General features: G+C 39.3%; 1 protein-coding gene across 19 annotated transcripts in view; it reads right to left on the reverse strand.

Annotated features, from left to right (window-relative positions):
• Positions 1 to 18,823, reverse strand: part of ptprc (protein tyrosine phosphatase receptor type C) — a 152,091-nt gene that overhangs the window by 78,740 nt on the left and 54,528 nt on the right. For 6 of the 19 annotated variants that reach the window (XM_072573865.1, XM_072573864.1, XM_072573867.1 and 3 more), the window contains exon 3: positions 9,908 to 9,946. In XM_072573865.1, the coding sequence (XP_072429966.1) occupies positions 9,908 to 9,946 (39 nt within the window). Of the gene's footprint in view, positions 1 to 432; positions 502 to 4,294; positions 4,370 to 6,646; positions 6,722 to 8,030; positions 8,100 to 9,907; positions 9,947 to 18,823 lie in introns of all 19 variants that reach the window. The other 13 variants (XM_072573858.1, XM_072573860.1, XM_072573859.1 and 10 more) reach the window with 5 other exon arrangements.

Consider the following 18,823-nt stretch of genomic DNA (forward strand, 5'->3'; position numbering starts at 1 on the left):
TCCATGGCAGAGCAATCAACATTTGCAGAGTTCAATCCAGTCCATGCCTGTCTTGACATTAACAAAGCTAATAACGTCAAACAAGTTCTCTATCTGTAGAATTCTTGAAGGCGATGTTTTACCATACCAGAATTTGGCGTCAGGGACTAACCAGAAGTCCTCTAGACTCGTATAAAGGAAGTGTAGATGCATCCTGCATTTTGGATCTACACTGTGTTATTTTATTTGATTTGACAAATAAAGCATCTCAACTGAATCAGAAAAACATGGGTGTTGTGAAGACAATTTGAGGATTTAAAAGTTCATTGGCAAAGACAAAGGGAAAAAAAAGTTACATAGTCTCAGAATGTCAGGATTGGAATTATTTATCAATAACAGGTTGGTACTAATCCAATAGTACAATGAAGAAGTAAGTGCTGTTTATCGACATACTTGAACCTGCAGCGTGTATAGTAGTCACTGCTGATGGAGCTGTGCTAGAGTGTGTGGGTGATGAGTGATCTGTTGAGAGAGCAAAACAGAAGATAAGAATGCATAGAACAACTGCATATGTAAAAGAGTTGTCATCAGTAATGTATGAAGACTAGAATATGAAGATGCGCTTGTATCACTTAACCAAAAATAATATCATAGGCATTTCTCTGGGCTACTATGAGGAGAATGTAGATTTATCTTCAGCTGGGTACTTGTGCCAATGAGACAGTTGCTCATTTGGACAATTAACTTCCCTTGTATCATGGAACACCTCTATTAAAAGATCCCATTACACTTTTCTGCTCCAAGTAAAACAATCCCAGGTTCTCCAACCACTCCACTTGCTCTAGGAATGTTAACATTGAGGAGACACCAGAGAACTGAATGGTTTTTAGAATGGATCAGTCAGACACAATGTGCATTAGTTCTTAAATGTTTGGAATCTAAGACATAAATCATCCCTAGTAAATGCTGTATATGACCAGGAGTACATTCCTCAGTGGTGATCTCCTAGTTTATTACTGACTGAACAAAGACATGATTGGCCACGTGACATCTTCTCCTCCACGTCATCCCATTAAACAAACATTCTAATGCAATTCTGTGAAAATCAGCTCACATTTATACATCAAAGACATTATGCTGGTAGCTACACTGACATCAAAACAAGACCATACTTAAGCCTGTAATGGGTGTCATGGTCTCTGCTGTTGGAGCCGTGCTGGAGATTGTGAGTGGAGTGTGAACTGCTCAAAGAATAAAATAGAGAACAACAATGCAAACCACAACTGAATACAAAAAGATTGGACTGATGTTTGTTGTCAGAGACAAAGAAAACTGAACACAGTTGAGATCAGACAGCAAGTGCTCCCGCTGGTATGATTTTCTACTCTAGTACCGTCTAGTAATACAACTGACTGTAGAGACCATCACTGGTATATTCCCAATGCGGAGCTGGACAGAAATCATCTACCACCTGAAAGTGTTTTCAGAGAGACCAAACCTCAAAAATAGGAAAGTAAAAGCAGCAAAAGAGCATATTTGTTTTCTAAACTTTCCTTTCCAACATTTAAAAGATAAGACATCCAGATGGGATGAAAGTAAAAGTTAAAAATTGTGAAACTGCCTTCGGACATTAAGTATTTAACTGATTTCATTACCAATCATTTATAAAGTTTACAATGAGAAGACAAAGAAACATCTTGAAGTAGGAGCTGATTTTTTTTTCTTAATTCAAGTCGAAAAGTGCAGATTTAACTTTGTAGGATAAAAAGACTTTTACCCTATCAAGTTCCAGTGTTGCTTGTTATAGTGGACAATGTAGAAGGTTACCTCAAAGTGCAAAGAGTCATTGATCAGATAGGCCGAGGAGAAGCAGATGGAGTTTAATTTAGATAAATGAGAGCTCTTGCATTTTGATAAGGCAAACTAGGGCAGGACTTATCCAGTAAATGGTAGAGCCCTGTGGAGTGTTGCCGAACAAAGACACCGAGGCGTATGGGTGCATAGTTTCTTCAAAGTGGAGTCGCAGGGAGGCAGGATGGTGATGATGGCATTGAGCACGCTTGCCTTCATTGGTGATAACATTGAGTATAGGAGTTGGGATGGCATGTTGTGGCTGTACAGGACACCGGTGAGGCCAATTTTGCAATACTACATAAAATACTTGTCACCCTTCTATAGGGAGGATAATGTTAAACTTGTGAGAGTGCAGAAAAGATTCGCAAGCTTGGTGTTGGAATTGGAGAGTTTGAGCTCTATGGGGAGGCTGGATAGGCTGGGGATTTTTTCCATGGAGCATCAGAGGCTGTGGGGTGATCTTATAGAAGTTTACAAAATTATGAGGGGCATGGGAAGGGTGAATACCTGTGGAATGGGTGGGTGGGTTGAAAACTAGAGTGTATAGGTTCAAAGTGAGAGGGGAAAGATTTAAAAAGGATTTGACTGGTAACTTTTTCATGCAAGGGGTGGTCCATGTATGCAATGAGCTGCTAGAGGAAGTGCTAAAGGTAGGTACAATTACAACATTTAAAAGGTATCTGAATAGGCATATACGAAGGAAGGACTTTGAGAGATATGGGCCAAATGCTGGCAAATGGGACTAGATTAATTTTAGATAGCTGGTCGGCATGGACAAATTGGACTGAAGGGTCTGTTTCCACACTGTGTGACTCCATACGGGAAGGAAAATATGTCATTGACTTAGTAAAGAGAAATTGAAACTCAGCAAGAAAGTTGTAAAAGAACATTTTAGATGGTAAAAGTTCATCAAGGAAGACAGACGGAAGAAAGCGTTCAATTTTAATAACTCTGCAACAACCAGGCCTGAGAGGAACAACCATTTTGCTCTCAAACTGAGGAGGTTAAAAAGTCTGAATGGAGGTACTTGAACCTGTTGTGAGTGCAGTAGTCACTGATGTTAGAGCAGTGGTAGAGCTTGAGAGTGATGAGTGAACTGCTGAAAGACAGATACTATCAATATAACAACACACACCGAATTATTCAAAGTCACTGAGAGAGTTAGGACCAACAAAGAAACATCCCTGCATAAATTATTTTTTTTGTCCCAACACTACATCACCTTGCCAGGTATAAGAGGAAGATATCATAAATATTGTTAAGAGTGATCCAAGCGGAATTGCTCGATGCAATTTAAAAACATGTTTACCATAAACCAAAATGGTGTCTGACTGTGTGTCGCCAAGTGATCAAGTGGGATTGGAATTGCAGCTCTGAATTAATTCATTGCAGATTCGAAATACAAAGTTCCCCTTGGAGCATTAATTTTGTTGTAAATAAAACTTGATCAGCTTGCAACTGTCATCGCTTTCAATCTAGGACAAAGAAACCAATTGAGAAGCCCTCAGTAATTCAGCCTGCATAATAATTATGCCTGTGTTTGGTGAAAGCAGGGTTGCGTGGAAAAAACTAGCAGAGCAATAAATTCAACAGCATCAATATTCAAGAACATTAGGTCAATGCTGAACAAAGAGACCTTGGAGTGCAGGTTCATAGCTCCTTGAAAGTGGAGTCGCAGGTAGATAGGATAGTGAAAAAAGCATTTGGAATAATTTCCTTTTTTGGGCAGAGTATTGAGTATAGGTGTTGGGAGGTCATGTTGTGGCTGTACAGGACATTGGTTAGGCCACTTTTGGAATATTGTGTGCAAATCTGGACTCCTTCCTATTGCAAAGATGTTGTGAAACTTGATAGGGTTCAGAAAAATTTATAATGATGTTGCCAGGATTGGAGGATTTGAGCAATAGGGAGAGGTTGAATAGACTGCAGCTGTTTTTCCTGGAATATCAGAGGGTGAGGGGTAACCTTATAGAGGTTTACAAAATCATGAGGTGTATAGATAGGATAAATAGACAAAGTCTTTTCCCTGGGGTGGGAGAGTCCAGAACTAGGGGGCATGGGTTTAGGGTGAGAGGAGAGAGATATAAAAGAGACCTAAGCTGCAACTTTTTCACACAGAGGATGGTGCGTGTATGGAATCAGCTGCCAGAGGAAATGGTGGAGGATTACACAATTGCCTCATTTAAAGGCATTTGGAAGGGTATATGAATTGGAAGGGTTTGGAGGGATATGGGCCGGGTGCTGACAGATGGGACCAGATAGGGTTGGGATATCTGGTCAGCATGGACAGGTTGGACCGAAGGGTCTGTTTCTGTGCTATACATCTCGATGACTCTATGATTCTATATCTGGCTGTGCCCTATTTTTCCCATGAAACAACAAGGAAGATCAGACTGGAGAATGTCAGAGTGGAACTCATTTTGATAACAAACTATGAGGCAGTGTATCTTTTTGGACATACTTGAGCCTGCAGTAGTGCGTGCAACAGTCACTGTTGATGGAGCCGTGCTGGTGAGTGTGCCTGATGATTGATCTGCTGGAAGAGCAAAAGGATGGTGAAGAATGCATTGGAACAATCACGAATACAAACGTCGTATCATCAATAATTTGCAACTCTAGAATGTGAAGATACGCTTTACATCAATTCTCCAAAAATAATATCATAGGCACTTCTCTGGGCTACTAAAATGAGAGTGTAGGTTTATCCTCAGGTACGCCCTTACTCTTTTTGAAGCATTTGCTCATTTGACCAATTACATTCACTTATATCATTGGACACCCCTGTTAAAGATCCCATTGCACTTTTCCAATCCAAGTAAAATAATCCAACCTCTCCACTTGCTCCAGGAATGTTAACATTGAGGAGACACCAGAGAACTGAATGGCTTTTAGAATGAATCAGTCAGACACAATGTGTATTAGTTCTTAAATGTTTGGAATCTAAGTCATAAATTATCCCTCGTAAATGCTGTATATGACCAGGAGTACATTCCTCAGTGGTGATCTCCTAGTTTATTACTGACTGAACAAAGACATGATTGGCCACGTGACATCTTCTCCTCCACGTCATCCCATTAAACAAACATTCTAATGCAATTCTGTGAAAATCAGCTCACATTTATACATCAAAGACATTAGGCTGGCAGCTACACTGACATCAAAACAAGACCATACTTAAGCCTGCAATGGGTGTCATGGTCTCTGCTGTTGGAGCCGTGCTGGAGATTGTGAGTGGAGTGTGAACTGCTCAAAGAATAAAATAGAGAATAACAATGCAAACCACAACTGAATACAAGAACAGACTGAGGTATGTAGTCAGAGACAATGAAAACTGAACACAGTTGAGATTAGACGGTGCTCCCATTGGTATGAATTTCTCCTCTAGCACTGTAGAGTAATACAACTGACTGTAGAGACCATCACTGGAATATTCCCAATGCAGAGTTGGACAGTAATCATCTACCACCCGAAAGTGTTTTCAGAGAGACCAAACCCCAAAAATAGGAAAGTTAAAAACGCAAAAGAGCGGGTTTTTTTTCTAAACCTTCCTTTCCAACACTTAAAAGATAAGACATCCAGATGGGATGAAAGTAAAAGTTAAAAATTCTGAAACTGCCTTCTGACATTAAGTATTTAACTAATTTTGTTACCAATCATTTATAAAGTTTACAATGAGAAGACAAAGAAACATCTTGAAGTAGGAACTGATTTTTTTTTCTTAACTCAAGTAGAAAAGCTCAGATTTAACTTTGTAGGGTAAAAACAACAGTCTTTTCCCCTATCAAGTTCCAGTGTTGCTTGTTATAGTGGACAGTGTAGAAGGTTACCTCAAAGTGCAAAGAGTCATTGATCAGATAGGCCGAGGAGAAGCAGATGGAGTTTAATTTAGATAAATGAGAGCTCTTGCATTTTGATAAGGCAAACTAGGGCAGGACTTATCCATGGTAGAGCCCTGTGGAGTGTTGCCGAACAAAGACACCGAGGCGTATGGGTGCATAGTTTCTTCAAAGTGGAGTCGCAGAGAGGCAGGATGGTGATGATGGCATTTGGCACGCTTGCCGTCATTGGTGATAACATTGAGTATAGGAGTTGGGATGGCATGTTGTGGCTGTACAGGACACCGGTGAGGCCAATTTTGCAATACTACATAAAATACTTGTCACCCTTCTATAGGGAGGATAATGTTAAACTTGTGAGAGTGCAGAAAAGATTCGCAAGCTTGGTGTTGGAATTGGAGAGTTTGAGCTCTATGGGGAGGCTGGATAGGCTGGGGATTTTTTCCATGGAGCATCAGAGGCTGTGGGGTGATCTTATAGAAGTTTACAAAATTATGAGGGGCATGGGAAGGGTGAATACCTGTGGAATGGGTGGGTGGGTTGAAAACTAGAGTGTATAGGTTCAAAGTGAGAGGGGAAAGATTTAAAAAGGATTTGATTGGTAACTTTTTCATGCAGATGGTGGTCCGTGTATGCAATGAGCTGCCTGAGGAAGTGCTAAAGATAGGTACAATTACAACAATTAAAAGGTATCTGAATAGGCATTTACGCAGGAAGGATTTAGAGAGATATAGGCCAAATGTTGGCAAATGGGACTAGACTGGGTTGGGAATCTGGTCGGCATGGACAGGTTAAACCGAAGGATCTGTTTCTATGCCGTACATCTCTATGACTCTATAATTCTATATCTGGCTGTGCCCTATCGTTCTCATGAAACAATGATTCTAACATCATTCAAGGAAGATCAGAGTGGAGAATGTCAGAGTGGAACTCATTTTGATAACAAACTATGAGGCAATGTATCTTTTTGGACATACTTGAGCCTGCAGTAGTGCGTGCAGCAGTCACTGTTGATGGAGCCGTGCTGGTGAGTGTGCCTGATGATTGGAGAGCTAGAAGAGCAAAACAGAAGATTAGAGTGCATTGGATCAATCACAAATAGAAATATTGCATCATCAATAATTTACAAACTCTAGAATGTGAAGATACACTTTACAACAATTCTCCAAAAATAATATCATCGACACTTCTCTGGGCTCCTAAAAGTAGAGGGTAGTTTTACCCTCAGGTAAGTCCTTACTCCTTTTGAAGCATTTGTTCATTTGCCCAATTAAATTCACTTATATTATTGAATGCCTCTGTAAAGATCCCGTCACACTTTTCTGCTCCAAATAAAACAATCCCAGGTTCTCCAACCACTCCACTTGTTCTAGGAATGTTAACATTGAGGAGACACCAGAGAACTGAATGGATCAGTCAGACACAATGTGCATTAGTTCTTAAATGTTTGGAATCTAAGAGATAAATCATCTCTCGTAAATGCTGTATATGACCAGGAGTGCATTCCTCAGTGGTGATCTCCTAGTTTACTACTGACTGAACAAAGACATGATTGGCCACGTGACATCTTCTCCTCCACGTCATCCCATTAAACAAACATTCTAATGCAATTCTGTGAAAATCAGCTCACATTTATACATCAAAGACATTAGGCTGGTAGCAAGACTTTATGAAGGTATTGAACTTTCTGTGAGTGAAACAGTCACTGATTGTTTAGCTTTGCTGGAGGTTATGTGTGATCTGCTGAAAGTCAGAATCAATCAATGCACTTGCTGACAACATCACATATTTAAGTATTTCAAGTGGCTGAGTTTTCTATGAGTAACAAAGGTCCATCCTGCAAAAATTATCCTTTTGTCCCAACCCTTTGGCACCCTGCTTGGAGGATTTTTTTTTTATTTTGAAATGATGACGCAGGCAGGGTTACTTGATGCAACATAAACATTTTTAGACAAAATTAAACTGATTCCGAAAGTTACATGTTTTGTCAACTGATCAGGCAGGATTGGAATTACTGCTCCTATTTTGTATGTAGCAAATACACTTCAGACTCAAATACAAAACCTATCATGTTACAGCAGCAATTGCTTTAGATTTTGGACAAAAGAAAACAAAAGATTATCGGGCCATAACTCTGTCTGCATAATATTGTCTATTTTTGGTAAAAGTAGCAACATACGGAATGAGTACGAAAGAGATGAATTGACTAGCATTTTCAAAGAGTTGGCTCAGCGTGTCAGGTCAAAGGTATCTGACTATGCCATATCATTCAATTCAGGTCAGAATTGGCAAACTGAGAATGTCAGAGTGGTACCCATTTTGATAGCAAACTAAGAAGGTGATGCTTCTTTCTGGTCATACTTGAAATTGTGATGCGTGCAGTAGTCGCTGTTGATGGAGCCATGCTGGAGTATGTGAGTGATGAGTGACCTGTTGAAAGACCAAAGCCCTGAGTAGGAATACATTGAACAATCACAAGCATAGACATTATGTCATCAGTAATTTCTATAGACGAGAATATGAAGACGTGCATTGTATCAGTATTTGAATATAATGGTAGATGAATAACAATAAATGTTGCATCCAGAAATATATCATCAGTCACATCTAAAGACTTTAGTGCATTACAAACCAGTAAAGTTCTTCAATTTGACAAGAGAACACATGTTTTTCTTGAATAGCTTAAGGAAGCATAGATTTTGCTTTAAATTTGGCACCACCCAATCACGCTGCTTGTTGTAGCATATACAGGATATTCATTCACTTGGGAAAGACCCAAATTCTTCCAAAACAGGAGGTACATGGTGAAAGAACAATCAAATCAATGAAAGCCTATCAACAAAGATTAAGGGTGAAAAGCATTCATTTTTTTAAAACCAGGTATACTTGCTGTACGCTTCTTGCGTCCAATGGAGAACATGAAGATCTTTAAATGAACATACGTAACTTTGCAGTTGGTGCAGTCGTCACTGTTGTTGGAGACCTGCTGGATGGTATGAATACAGGCCAGGTTTTAAGCTGCCTCTTGAGGGTAGGGTCTGTGGTGACAGGGGCCCAAGCCTCCCTCGTGGCATTCAGAGGAAAACTCCTGCAGGTTTTAATTACACTAGCTTGCCTCCAGCAAATGTAGACAAGATTTTGATGTACAGGGAAGATGGATTATCAGGGTCTTGATATTTGTGAAGTGAAATTGCTGCCTTAATGAATTGGGTGGAAAAAAAATGACAAAGTTGAGTCACTTCACTTTACTTACCTTCCACTTCATTCCCACTGAGCTAAAGTCCACAGTGCTGCCTTGGTTTTTATTCATGTGTTATGTTAAGCCATTTAGAAGAATTTTTATATTACTTGTTAAAGTTATATTAACATTTTGTTAAACTTTTTCAACTTGCACTCATCAGGACAGTTCACAAGAAATATCGAAGCAAAGAAAAACAATTACTCTGCATGAAAAGAAAGTATCTGATTTGCTGCCATTGAAAGTTGGAAATATTACCTGAGAGCTGGAGTTAACATTAATTTTTCCCTACTGTGAGTTGAGCTATCCATATCTTCCAGCAGAAAAAATGATCCACTCCAGCAATGTATTAATAGTTCCAACTCATACATCATAATTAGCATTGTTTTCAAACAACTCAAACTTATTCACAACGGAGGCTAAGGCAATAAGCAGGGAAACAATTTTTAAAAATATAACAATAGGTTAATTTCATTGGCTCAAGGAGCAGATAAATGTAAAACAAATTTCAGAAAAGACACCGTCCTTTTCAAATTAATTTTCTCCCCATTAGGTGACAAAAATAATCTTTGGAGTTGTAACAGTCTGGAGAATGACCTTAGAAAACTACCTTTTTTTTAATTTAGTGACACACAAGAAGTGGCTTCCTCAATTTTATTGATGGCTTTGGTGCATTGAAAATCAAACATACTAAAAACATGTCTAAAGTGCGCCATAATAATAATGGAATGATTTTAACATGATAATTTACTGCAAAGAATGTTTTGCCTGATGTGCAAAGAAATGCCCCCAACATTAATAGGGCATTATAAGGAAGCATTTATTCAACTGGAAGTGTTAAGCTGTTATGTACTAATAAATCTTCATCTGCCTTATTAAGACCAACAACGCCATTATTAAAAACATTTTTAACATGACATGTCGGAACCATGATAAAAACCAGAATGTGAGCTAGCTGCTCGGTACAGATTTTTTTAAAAAGTTTCCTTTGATTACTTACTTGCCGTGGTAGTCTCAGTCGAACTGGATACTTCTTGTCCTGTAATGAAAAGAAGATGAAAACAATTCAGACAGTCATCAGATTTAAACATTTAAACCTATGGAGTCCCACACAAAGCGAGGGAGATGATTAGCTTTATCACAGAACAATGCGACATAAATGTTGAGCTGAATGCTCTTGAGACGTGTGCCAGGAATGGATAAAATCACACGAGGCCATATCAAGATACACTCCATGGCTGTCCATGAAACTAGACATCCATTTTACAAGTGTCGGTGACTTCAAACAAATGGACTCCCTGTGGCAGCCTACAGGGTTGGGGCTAACATCCAGAGGCTTCGTGATCTAAAGAGAGAAGGGGCAGGCATGAAAGACATGCTTCTGTAGATGCCCCGCCCTCCATTCTTGGAGGTTTCCCCTCCACACTCAGTTATCTTTAGCCTTTGCACACAAAGGCCTGTCCCAAGTGGCTTTCACTCTGGGGCATCCCCAAGGTCACCAACCTGCCTCAGCAGCAACAACCCATCCCAGCTGGGTTGCCATCAGGGCCAACAGCAACAGGAAATGCCTACCATTTGTCATCGGGCAGGGTGCCTGCAGGGAGTCAGTGAGAAGGAGCTGACAAAACTACCTCACTGGGTCCCGCAGACAACAGGTGCAGCACCTTTCCATCCTGTGCTGCGTTTCAATTTATAAGTATTTGGGCTCCTTTCTGCAATTCCTTGCCATGATTTAAACAAGGGTCAAAGTCCACAAGAAACTAACTTTCATAGACTTCAATCAAATCATTGATACTCTCCTGCACATGCTTCATCATGTTCCGCAGGACAGCCCAAGACAGCAGCATCATCATGTGGACTGGCCAGTGACACAGGTCAACAATTTAGGTTAATCATAAAAATTGACAGTTATGAGTACTGATAATAACTTTTATCCAAATTAAAAATGAAAATGGGCATATGAACAAACCACTGCTCTATGCATGTTACTTTCAGATTAGTGGCCTTAAATCTAAGGCTGCATTAATGAAATATTGCTGCAGTGAGTTTTCAATATACTGCTAGCATTTACTTTGTAAGCTCATCCTAGTTTTAGTTTTGAAGAGAGACTGGACAGACTGGGGTTGTTTTCTTTAGAGCAAAGGAGATTGAGAGGGGACATAATTGAGATTACAAAGTGATAACGGGCATAGATAGGGAAGATACCAAGAAACTTTTTCTCTTGATGGAAGGATCAATGAGCAGGGGGCATAGATTTAAGATAAGGGACAGAAGGTTTAAAGAAGATGTGAGGAAAAGAATGTTCATTTAAAGGGTGGTGGGAATCTGGAACTCACAGCCTGGAAGGGTGGTAGAAGCAGAAATCTTCATGACATTGAAGAAGTATTAAAATGTGTCCTTGCGATGCCAAGGCTATGGGGCTAAGTGCTGGAAAGCAGAATTAGAATAGTTAGGGGGTTGGTTTTGACCGTTGTGATGCTGTAGATCTCTGATACAGTATCTACACTGCACTTTCCCTTATCCAGTGGAATGCACTGTTGAGCGGCATTTGTATATAATTCACTCTTTAGACCAGAGTTATTCACATGATCACACTTCCCAGTTAGTAACTGATTCTGGACAAGGAAGAATTAAATGCAGTTACAAAAACTTTCTATCTCACTTGGAGAACACGTTGAAACTACATTCACTGAATACAAGTAGCCCAGTATGCCAAGCCTGCCAGGACTAGTCTCACTGCCATCTTCTCCTTGCCTTTACCGACTTGTCATCTGTGCTTGTAGGTGTTTAGTTAGGTACAACCATGCCTGCAGCTCTGATTGGCTGATTTGAGCTTAAATAGATTGGCTTAAACTCACTCGTCATTGCAAGGGAATGTAATCTTCCAGAAATGGTGAGCTATGCAATCATATTGGGCTTTTCATAACATCGTTTATATCAAAACATCACATTCTCCACGTCTAGTCAAACTGATGGTCAATTCTCACATTTGCTTTGTGACCATGAACCGTATGTGAAAAATTCCTAATGCTACTGATGGTTTGTGCAACAGAGCTGCTTTTCTCATGCCAGGTCCTCCTGGACTGCATCCTCCTTGTCAAAACTTAAACCATCCAATGATGGTGGTGCCATCCAATGTGATACTCACTATCCTTAAACAGGACTGGAACGAAACACCGACAAAGCCCACCCGTGCTAGTGGGATTCAACTGATAAACAGGACACAGCTTAGGATATAATGTTAAAAAAAAGCAGCAATAAATTAAAGTGGTGTACAGACGTTAGTTACTGAGTCTCAATGTGCAACAGGGAAGGAAGGGGAAAACACTGCAAAGTAGAATAAATCTCTTGCAAAATTGCTGGGGATGACTTGACTTAGTCCACCAGCCAGATACTACAGTTAAGAGGGTTCATGTTGTTTGCCATTCTAATGTTTCCCCTCCAGCAATTTTAACACCACTGTTTTATTGGACAGTTAAAAGTTGCCTGTCTGACATATCAATTGGATTCCGCAAGTATATTAACATCTTTCTAGTTGCTGCCAATGTAGTTGGACCTGACGGGAAAGAAAGGGAGCCATTTCCCACCGGATATTTTAAAAAGGTGCAAGCCCTCTCTTGTGGTCTTGAAAAAACCAACACTGAGCTCCCGTGGGCTCAAGCCCTTTCATCAACTCCACATATTGTCCATGAACCATCCAGTTCTCACTCCCAGATCCCCTGAAACACATTCATGAATCCTGTCCAAAGCCCTTCAGCCATTTTATAGGCATAGGAAGTTTGCTTTATGCTCGCTAGAAACCAATGGGATACATCTTAACATCAGAGAGACAGTGAGGTCTGCAGATGCTGGAGATCAGAGTTGAGTGTGTTGCTGGAAAAGCGCAACAGGTCAGGCAGCATCTGAGGAACCAGAAAATCGTCGTTTCGGGCCAGAGCCCTTCATTAGGAATCAAGCAGGCAGACAGTACACACTACACTGATACAAAGAAACCTGGCCTCTCATCACCTTCCTGAGGAATAGGCCCATGGTTTTTCACCAGCTAACTAGGGTTAAAAGTTAAATTTCCCCTTGTACTTTTATCAGCAATGTAAGTGCGTATATTTTGTTAGCAGAATGCAGTAATAAAGTTTCAGTAGTATTGTGACATTGAGAATTTGATCTATGTACTTGTCTACACTGAATCTCCCAGCAATACAAAAAGCCCCAAGGACTCTCATTGCTCATTGATAAGCAATGAGCAATGCTCTTTGTAACTCTGCATTTATGCTTGGTACAGTTCTATAGCATTATTACATATGGCAGATTGTCTGTTTGACACCCTACAATCCATTTGTTGGCAAAGAGACCAAGTTTATGTTTTGAGTCCAAAGGCTCTTCTTCAGAACTATGGAGAAGAGTCTTTGGACTCAAAAGAATAACTCCGTTTCCTTCTCCACAAATACTGCCAGATCTGCTGAGTTGTTCCAACGTTTTCTGATTTTGTTTCAGATTTCCAGCATCTGCAGTATTTTATTTTTATTATCCTTCAATCCATGTTTACTTTAGATTATTCAATAAAGAACTGAGATCAGCCGGCAGCATGGACATTATAGGCCAAATAGCTACTTACTTTCTCTGATTTCCCTAAGTACACAATGCATACACATTGATGTACTTTTGAATTGTGCCAAACGTGCCAACATATAGATTGAGTCTGTGCATATATCTTCCCCTGGGGAAGACCTTCAAGATTTTGTGCCAAAACTGAGTACTAAGCAAGTACATCTGATCAATACACACTTTCTCATTCAATGGATTTAAACATTTGCGTTAACAGAGATGAAAGCAATAACTATTAATGTTTTCTTTTCCTTAGAGCTACTTTTGTTGAGATTTCAAAGGAGACAGAATGTTAAGGTGCAGCTTTTTTAAGATCTCTCACTTGACTAATCAAAGTGTGGAATCTTCTGTGCTCCCACATGATAGCTTGGAGGCAGTGAATGCATTGAAACAGGCAAGGTAGTGGGAATCGGTGGGTCAGGAACACTACCACTGCACAAGAGCCCTCCTGAGTTTTCAGACTATCTGTTTTTAGCCAATCTGTTCAGACTCATTACGATACACATTTGGGGCAGGTGGGACTTGAACCTTGGCCTTCTGGCCATGGAGTAAACATATTCTGTTGAGGATTTGTTATTTAATTTTATAGGACCTTTGCATTTCTGGGTTTTCAGACTGCAGACTCCTGCTCCCTCCCTGGACCCCTCTGTCTCCCATAAATATCATTGCTTCAAGTGGATTTTCTTTCCTATTTCTGGAACATAATTTAACTAACAATTACTTCAACAATGAAAGCTACTTTTGATCTTGTGAACTTCAAAGTTTGACAGTTTACTAGAGTGTAAAGAGAAATACTTTTAAATTGGCACTGGATTGACAGAGCACGTTGTGGTTTCTCCTGCCCCCTTGTGGGTTTCAGTCACTTCTACATCACTTGAGAAGAAGTGATTGTGGCAATGAGTAACTAACATGTCTTGCATTCCACTGATATAATTTGTACTTTATACAAACAGTAATTCACTGAAACGTTCCCCACCCTTTCCACAGTTAGATGTGTGATAATAACATCATAGCACTACAGTTCAGCTATCTTCCAATAAGGAATTTCTTCCATCCCAGAAATCATGCAGTTAAAGGTTGTTTCTTGTACATTTGTGTTCCTTTACAAAAAGGTCAATATTTTAGTCTTTTTGGGGGCAAAGATCAATGCTTAATGATTATGGAATATGTCAACTGATACATGACTAATCTGTTAGACATCAGCATGTTGCAGAATGGAAATACATTAAGCACAATTTATGCAGATAAAATGCTAACTATGCAACTTTTCTGGGGCAGCTAGATATAGGGTAGCCAGTAAAGCCTATGTCCCATGCATGAAAAAGTAATATGCACGAAAAAATTGGGATGCTATGAAAGGTCTTTTAGATGGGGCACAAATTCTCTCATTCTTAAGAACTGACCATTATTAATTCAGCACAGGACAGGCAAGAGGGCATTTTAAGTTGAATCTTTTACCTGAAACAGATTATCACAGGAAGGGATAAATGTAAATGGATAAATAGTACTCCTGAAGAGTTAAAATCCACTGCCAGCTCACAACTGACATGAAAAAGATTTTCGCTCAAGTCTGTGAAGGCAAAATCAGACTCTATTATATTTTACCTCATTTCCTGTGTCCATTGCTCTCGATGTGGTCTCCTCTACATTGGGGAGACAGGACGCCAACTTGTGGAACATTTCAGAGAAAATCTCCGGGTCACACGCACCAAACAACCCTACCTGTGGCCAACCACTTAAACTCTCCTTCCCACTCTACCAAAGACATGCAAGTCCTGGGCCTCCTCCATTGCCAAATTCGAGCCACCCAGTGCCTGGAGGAAGAACACCTCATCTAACGCCCAGGGAACCTCCAACCACATGGCATCAACATCAATTTCACCAGTTTCCTCATTTCCCCTCCCCCCACTTCATCTCAGATCCAACCCAATACCAGCCTCTTGTACTGTCCTACCTGTCCATCTTTCTTCCCGCCTATCTGCTCCAGCAGATACTCTGATCTATCACCATCATACACCACCTGCATCTACCTATCGCCGTCCTAGCTACTTTCCCCTCTCAGCCCACCCCGTTCCTATGTATCATTCAGCCAGACATTGATGCTGCCTGACCTACTGTGCTTTTCCAGTACCAGATTATTTGACTATATTTTACAGCACACCATCATTGTGAAATGATGGGCATCAGGCACCAATTAATCAGAACAGCAAGTCTTAGCCAAGCAAAGCAGAATTGTGCAATCCTGACTTTAAAAACTTAGTATAATTTTGATCAAACTTTGACCAGTTATTAAACAATGTATCAGGTTAAACTTACATTAGGGGATAATACGTGTCATTTGCATGGATATCTTGTTTCTAATTTTTTGGTTCACTAAATCCTCTCAAATGCAACTTGTTAACTCAAACATGAAGCCTGTCGGGAAATGTAGCTAACAGTCATTCATCATCTAAATAATGCAAAATGCATTTATGATATTTAATTATTTAAAAATTATAATTATGAATGTACTCTCTATTGGTGCTTTAAAATCCTCATGCTCTCAGCTCAGCTAAGCTACTGAATAATGGAGCAATTTATTTTTCAACATTGTGACCAGGTATGAACTTAATCAGGTAAGCTTCAAGTAAATAGTCTCAATTTGGAAAGACAAAATTAATTAACCCATTCTATGGCTCACAATTCAAAAGGCCTCATTTGATGCGCATAAAATTTAATAAACAACTTTCACATTCTGGGAATTTCACGAAGGGTAAAAGTCATATTTAGAGAGTAAATCAAAATATCGTGGACTACACTGAAAAGCTTTTCAGTGTAATTTAAAATATATCCAGTTACCTTTCCTAGCCCACTTATAACTGGTCATTTTGAGCGAAGTGCTTTTGCTACACTCAGACATTAAATGAAGGAATCCTGTTCTCCTACTGCAAAGATGCTAATCTTTGACAAACATAATTTGCTGCACCAGTTTCTCCCATCAGACATGCTCTTGGCCTTTACATTCAAACCGCAGATAGATGAACAATGGCTTATTTTATACATGAGAGTAAAGAGTGCATCACTCCATATGAAGTTCACTTTGGCACCTTTGCCACTAATTCAATGCAAATAGTGATTGTTGTTTCCCAAACACAACTTTGCATGCATGCCTTCATTGTATATCTTCAGTAATAATAACTTAAAGTATAAAAATATCAATAAAATATGCTGTAAGGTTGCAAAGCAGAAAGTAACTACATAATTCCGAAAGACTACTGTTCAATAATGTTGACATATCTCAAAAGTGGAAGTGGCCGAATACCTAAATGAACAAACTTAACTTTCATAGAATATGACATGGCATCAAAAATATACGAGAATTTCTGCCACATGAAGAGAACTGGCATATTGACTCATTCCCATTCATTTCCCTCCTGCCATGTTAGAACACAACACAATGAGTTGCATTTCCAGACTAGCTTTATTGTCCCAGGATAATTCACAGAAGTGCAATGAGGCACAAATCAACACAGAACCAAAGAATGACATATTAGAAATCCAGTATCTTATGTGCTACAATGAAGAGTCAGGTTACCTAACACATTAGCAACAAGTAAACAAATTCAGTGAAAAACAAGAAACATTTTAATGATATTGTAAAGACATTAATTGCCAGTGCACCAACCTCCAAATAAACATCTACTGGAACAACGTTTTGGGACAATTTGAAAAATTGAGGGTGAATATTATGAGAACAATCATACTTGATATAGCTAATGCCTTACTTTAAATCAAGCAGCTGTTCATGTGTAAAATATAATTTGTTTCACATAAACACCATTTTTGTTCATAATTTAATCATAAACAGTAGCTTGAATTCTGTGTAGAATTTGTTATTTCATAGGCTTATAGAAGAAGTATATGCAAATAGGACAAAGTTATTGTTGAGTTACTAAATATTGATTCACCATCTCTGCAGGCTAGCCTGGATCATCAATGATTTTAAAGATCATGGCAGCAACAGACAAATCCTGAGAATCCAACAATACCAATAGAGCCTCATTATCAAATCCAGGTGCAATAACTATGGCATTCAAATTATGGGGAAAAATTGGAATCCTTGCTCCAGGATCCAACACTAATACCATCATCAAATTCTAACAATGTCAATGTATGTCACTTTCACAAAGTATGCATCTGAAAATAAATGCAATTGGTGTCTGCAAACCTTTTGCATGATTCAACTTGGAATCTTTTCATAGAATGCAAATGATTTGGTGCAACTGTAATTATGCTAGTTTCAGATCAGTCATATAAAATCACCATGGCAGATGAAGAGGCCAGAGGTCTTTACTTGTCCTTGCCACGGAAGGAGTAATCGTCAGTGTTCTTTGGAAAAATGTAATTGTGCACATGTAATTGCCCATTTCCTATAGTCATGAGACATCTCTTTCTCTCTTCTGTAACGCTTTTACTTTGTGGCAGCCATTTTACACACTACTTAAAAAAAATGCCAGAAGTGTGAAGCTGAGATTGAGTGAGTTTTCAGAGCTGCAAGAAAACTAAGAGACTGTGTATAACAAAAAGCAAGGAAGAATTAAGAACATGTGGTTTCTGACTTTGAAGGGAAGGATGAGTCAGGAGATTGAATTTTCCACTCATAGTCACTGAGAAGGTGGAAGGAGATATAAAAGAATATTGGAATTTGGTGGGTTCTCAGTTTTTAAAAAAACTATGAAATAGCTACAGAATTAAGTTAAAATTCTGAGCAAATAAGAGTTGTAACCCTGCTATTAGTGCTGGGGAAGAGGGTGGTACAAGCTTTACTGTACCGTCGAACCATCAAGGAGCAGAAAACACAGACAGGAGAGATTTTGAAAAGTTTAAAAGTATACTTTGACCCCCATTTTGATGCTCACCAAGAACAATATGGGTTCAACATCACGGCTTGTGGGAAAGAGAAACTATTGATCAATATGTGACTGCACTTATACCTCACTTATAGCTGAATACTGTGATTTTGGACAAATGAACGATGATCTCATCAGAGACAATTATTTTCAGCATAAGACATCTGCCCATGAGAGCACACGTGCTGAGAGGGGGATAGTTACTCTGAAGGGAGTTATTGACATGCGTGGAAGCTCTGATGGATATAGGATAAATGTCAAAGGTAGTTTCTTTACTCAGAGAGTAGTAAGGGTGTGAAATGACCCTGCCTGCAATAGTCGTAGACTCGCCAACTTTAAGGGCATTTAAATGGTCACTGGATAAACATATGGATGAAAATGGAATAGTGTAGGATAGATAGGCTTCAGATTGGTTCTATAGGTTG

The sequence above is a fragment of the Chiloscyllium punctatum genome, chromosome 7, assembly GCF_047496795.1.
Source record: "Chiloscyllium punctatum isolate Juve2018m chromosome 7, sChiPun1.3, whole genome shotgun sequence".
Taxonomy (NCBI): Eukaryota; Metazoa; Chordata; class Chondrichthyes; order Orectolobiformes; family Hemiscylliidae; genus Chiloscyllium; species Chiloscyllium punctatum.